This window comes from Echinops telfairi, unplaced genomic scaffold, assembly GCF_000313985.2.
Source record: "Echinops telfairi isolate 266 unplaced genomic scaffold, ASM31398v2 ScPeMD7_7420;HRSCAF=8458, whole genome shotgun sequence".
In the NCBI taxonomy this organism is placed as follows: Eukaryota; Metazoa; Chordata; class Mammalia; order Afrosoricida; family Tenrecidae; genus Echinops; species Echinops telfairi.
In genome coordinates, this window is record NW_022111320.1 from 53,179,715 (window position 1) to 53,183,513 (window position 3,799).

Here is a 3,799-nt window from a genome sequence, read left to right on the forward strand (position 1 = left end):
CCCCCGACACAGCACCCGCCCACCCCTGCTGCAGACGTACAAGCAGCAAGGGAACACAGTGCTGAAGCTGGGGGACACAGTGATCCCCTACCATGAGGACTTCAAGATGTACATCACCACCAAGCTACCCAACCCCCACTACACGCCTGAACTCGCCACCAAGCTCACCCTCATCAACTTCACCCTGTCGCCCAGGTGAGCCCACGCCAGGTCTCTCTGCACAGCCTGGCCCTCCACCTGCCCGGTGGCCGGGGGTCAGCAGGCTCTCCCCCACTTGGAGGTTCTCCTGGCCTGCTCCTGGCCACCCACCCCTTGTGAGCCCTGACGTCCCAGGTCCTTCTGGCCCCTTGACCAGCTCCCCATACCTGCCACCACCCCCAGCAGACATCCTGGGTCCCCTCTGCCTCCTTGCCAGCACAGCCCACATCCCCCGGGCACCCTGCCTGAGTCTGACCCATGTTGGACACCCACCCAGAGTCCGGGCCCCTCGGGCCTGCTCCCTGCTAAGGCCTCCTGGCTAGGAGACAAGGGGTCCCTGAAAGCCCGTTTCTACCAGCCATGCAGGCTCCTCCTGCTCAGGACCTGGGCCTCCTGGGCCACCCCACCCCAGCTCCCACCAGGCCGCCAGTGTCCACCCTGCACCGCCACCTGAGGCTTCCTTGGGAGCTGTCCCCTGCCCCCGGGGCAGGTGTGTTACCAGCCTCCAGGCTGTCATAGACAAGGATGCTGGGCTCCTGGGGCCCGGGTGCTGGAGGGTTAGGTGAGCAGGCTCCAGGCTGGCCCTCCTGGGCCCTGAGGGTTGGACGCAGTGTGCCCGCCCTGCAGCGGCCTCGAGGACCAGCTCCTGGGCCAGGTGGTGGCAGAGGAGCGGCCCGACCTGGAGGAGGCCAAGAACCAGCTGATCGTCAGCAACGCCAAGATGCGCCAGGAGCTGAAGGACATCGAGGACCAGATCCTGTTCCGGCTGAGCTCCTCCGAGGGCAACCCCGTGGACGATGTGGAGCTAATCAAGGTGTTGGAGGCCTCCAAGATGAAGGCCGCGGAGATCCAGGTCAGCTGCCCGCCCCGGCCAGCCCTCTGCCCCGGCCAGCCCAGCCTCCCTGGGCTGACGGGCCCACCCCGCGCCAGGCCAAGGTGCGGATCGCAGAGCAGACGGAGAAGGACATCGACCTCACGCGCATGGAGTACGTCCCTGTGGCGGTGCGCACACAGCTGCTCTTCTTCTGCGTGTCCGACCTGGCCAACGTGGACCCCATGTACCAGTACTCCCTCGAGTGGTTCCTCAGCATCTTCCTCTCGGGCATCGCCAACTCCGAGCGTGCAGGTAGACCCCCCCCCACCCAGCCGCCTGCCCCTTTCCCTCCTCCCACCCATGTCCACTCCGGGCACTGCTCTCCTGCCCCGCAGACACCCTGAAGAAGCGCATCGCCAACATCAACCGCTACCTGACCTACAGCCTCTACAGCAACGTCTGCCGCAGCCTCTTTGAGAAGCACAAGCTGATGTTCGCCTTCCTACTGTGCGTCCGCATCATGATGAACGAGGGCAAGATCGACCAGGTGCTAGGGCAGAGGGGGCGTGGCCCACGCAGGGCCTGGCTGGGAGTACAGGTGGAAAGATCAGGGGCAGGGCAGAGGCCCGGGGCAGCACCGTCCCAGGAGGCCCTGTGGGCATAGGCCAGCTAGGGCTGTGGCCAAGCTTTGCCCTGCACTGCCCGCTCCTGTCGGCCCCAAACTCACACTCTCAGTAGGGGTGGGGGGGCCTGGGCATTCCTGCACATGCTAGAAAGCCCTGCCCGGACAGGGAGACTAGCTGGCTGCCGGTCTGCAGCCCTAACTGTGCACCAAGCATGCTTGATGAAGCGGACAGAGGGGCAGCAAAACAGAGGGCGGCCCCAGGTTGAGACTGAGCAGTGGTAGGAGGGGCAGGGCCTAACAGCCACTGTGGCTCCGGGACTACACCGGAGAGGCCGGGTCCCCTACCTCGGTGCACAGCCAGGAGAGGCGGCGTGGGCAACAGCAGCCCAGACCCGGCTCCCAGACCTTGGGTGCACAATCCCTACAGTGAGGATAGCAGGAGCGTCCCTGCTGGGCGGGGTGCCTGGACACTAGCCTCCCTACCCCGGCCCCTGCCAGGGTGAGTGGCGCCACCTCCTGTCCGGCGGCCCCATCCAGACCGTGTTGGAGAACCCTGCCATGGACTGGCTGTCCGAGCGGGCCTGGCGGGACATCCTGGCACTCTCGAACCTGCCCACCTTCTCCCTCTTCGCCACCGACTTCGTGAAGCACCTGTCCCATTTCCGGGCCATCTTTGACAGCCCCGAGCCCCACCGGTGAGCCGGCCCAGGGCAGGGTGGGCACAGCGAGAGCATGACTCAGCCCCTGCCCACAGCCTGGCCCTTCTGCCCACCCCACCTCGTGGCCCAGGGAGTCCCACTTCCTCCCCCGCCCAGCCAGCTGGCAGCATCCCTGTGGACAGCGGCCTCGCCCAGGCCCGCTCTCAGGGGACACGGGCACTGTTGCAGGGAGCCCTTGCCCGGCATCTGGGACCGGTACCTGGACCAGTTCCAGAAGCTGCTGGTGCTCCGCTGCCTCCGTGGGGACAAGGTCACCGATGCTATGCAGGACTTTGTGGCCAGCCACCTAGAGCCCCGCTTCATCGAGCCGCAGGCCAGTGCTGGTCCCCAGGCCCCCACCCCACCCACTGCGCAGCTGCACTGAGCAAGGCCAGGGCACCGAGCCTGCCCCCTGCCCCCAAGGTCCCGGGAGGTTCCGGGCCCCAGCTGGCAGCCTCCCCAGGAGCCCCCCTGCCTGGGCCACCCAGGTCCCAGCATGCCCGTGCCCTCGCAGACGGCCAACCTGTCGGTGGTGTTCAAGGACTCCAGCGCCACCACGCCCCTCATCTTCGTGCTGTCGCCTGGCACCGACCCGGCCGCCGACCTCTACAAGTTTGCTGAGGAGATGAAGTTCGCCAAGAAGCTCTCTGCCATCTCCCTGGGCCAGGGGCAGGTCAGGGGCAGTCCTGAGGGCAGGGGCAACTAGGCGGGGCAGCCCGCTGGTCCCCGACTCTGCAGTGCGCCCCCTCCTCACAGGGCCCTCGTGCAGAAGCCATGATGCGCAGCTCCATCGAGCGGGGCAAGTGGGTCTTCTTCCAGAACTGCCACCTGGCCCCCAGCTGGATGCCAGCCCTGGAACGGCTCATCGAGAACACCAACCCCGACAAGGTGTGCGGCGCTCGGGCCCTCCTGCCGCCCTGCCCTTGGCCGGGCCTGCTCAGATTCCGGGATGCTCCACCGGCTCGCTGCAGCCTGCCCCCACCGGGGCCGGCTCCCGGTGGTGTCGGGGAGGGGGAACCTGGCGTGGGTGCCCGCACACGCTCATGCGCAGCCCGGCCGCCAGGTGCACCGGGACTTCCGCCTGTGGCTCACCAGCCTGCCCAGCAACAAGTTCCCAGTGTCCATCCTGCAGAACGGCTCCAAGATGACCATCGAGCCGCCCCGCGGCGTCAAGGCCAACCTGCTGAAGTCCTACAACAGCCTCAGCGACGACTTCCTCAACTCCTGCCAGAAGGTGCGGCCGCGGGTCGCCCCTCGCCCGGCCGGGGGTGGGCTGCCCGGCCCGGCCCGCCCACAGCCCGCCTGCCCCTCCCCCGCCCCCACCCAGACGGCCGAGTTCAAGTCGCTGCTGCTGTCGCTGTGCCTGTTCCACGGGAACGCGCTGGAGCGCCGCAAGTTCGGGCCCCTGGGCTTCAACATCCCCTACGAGTTCACGGACGGGGACCTGCGCATCTGCATCAGCCA

At 67.4% G+C, this 3,799-nt stretch overlaps 1 protein-coding gene across 1 annotated transcript in view; it reads left to right on the plus strand.

Annotated features, from left to right (window-relative positions):
• The window catches only part of DNAH1 (dynein axonemal heavy chain 1), a 58,414-nt gene that overhangs the window by 52,029 nt on the left and 2,586 nt on the right, over window positions 1-3,799 (plus strand). The window contains exons 60-69 of the mRNA XM_045297415.1: window positions 35-195; window positions 826-1,051; window positions 1,129-1,324; window positions 1,408-1,559; window positions 2,136-2,332; window positions 2,525-2,669; window positions 2,850-3,008; window positions 3,092-3,223; window positions 3,399-3,569; window positions 3,663-3,797. Coding sequence (XP_045153350.1) covers window positions 35-195; window positions 826-1,051; window positions 1,129-1,324; window positions 1,408-1,559; window positions 2,136-2,332; window positions 2,525-2,669; window positions 2,850-3,008; window positions 3,092-3,223; window positions 3,399-3,569; window positions 3,663-3,797 — 1,674 coding nt within the window. The remainder of the gene's footprint in view (window positions 1-34; window positions 196-825; window positions 1,052-1,128; window positions 1,325-1,407; window positions 1,560-2,135; window positions 2,333-2,524; window positions 2,670-2,849; window positions 3,009-3,091; window positions 3,224-3,398; window positions 3,570-3,662; window positions 3,798-3,799) is intronic.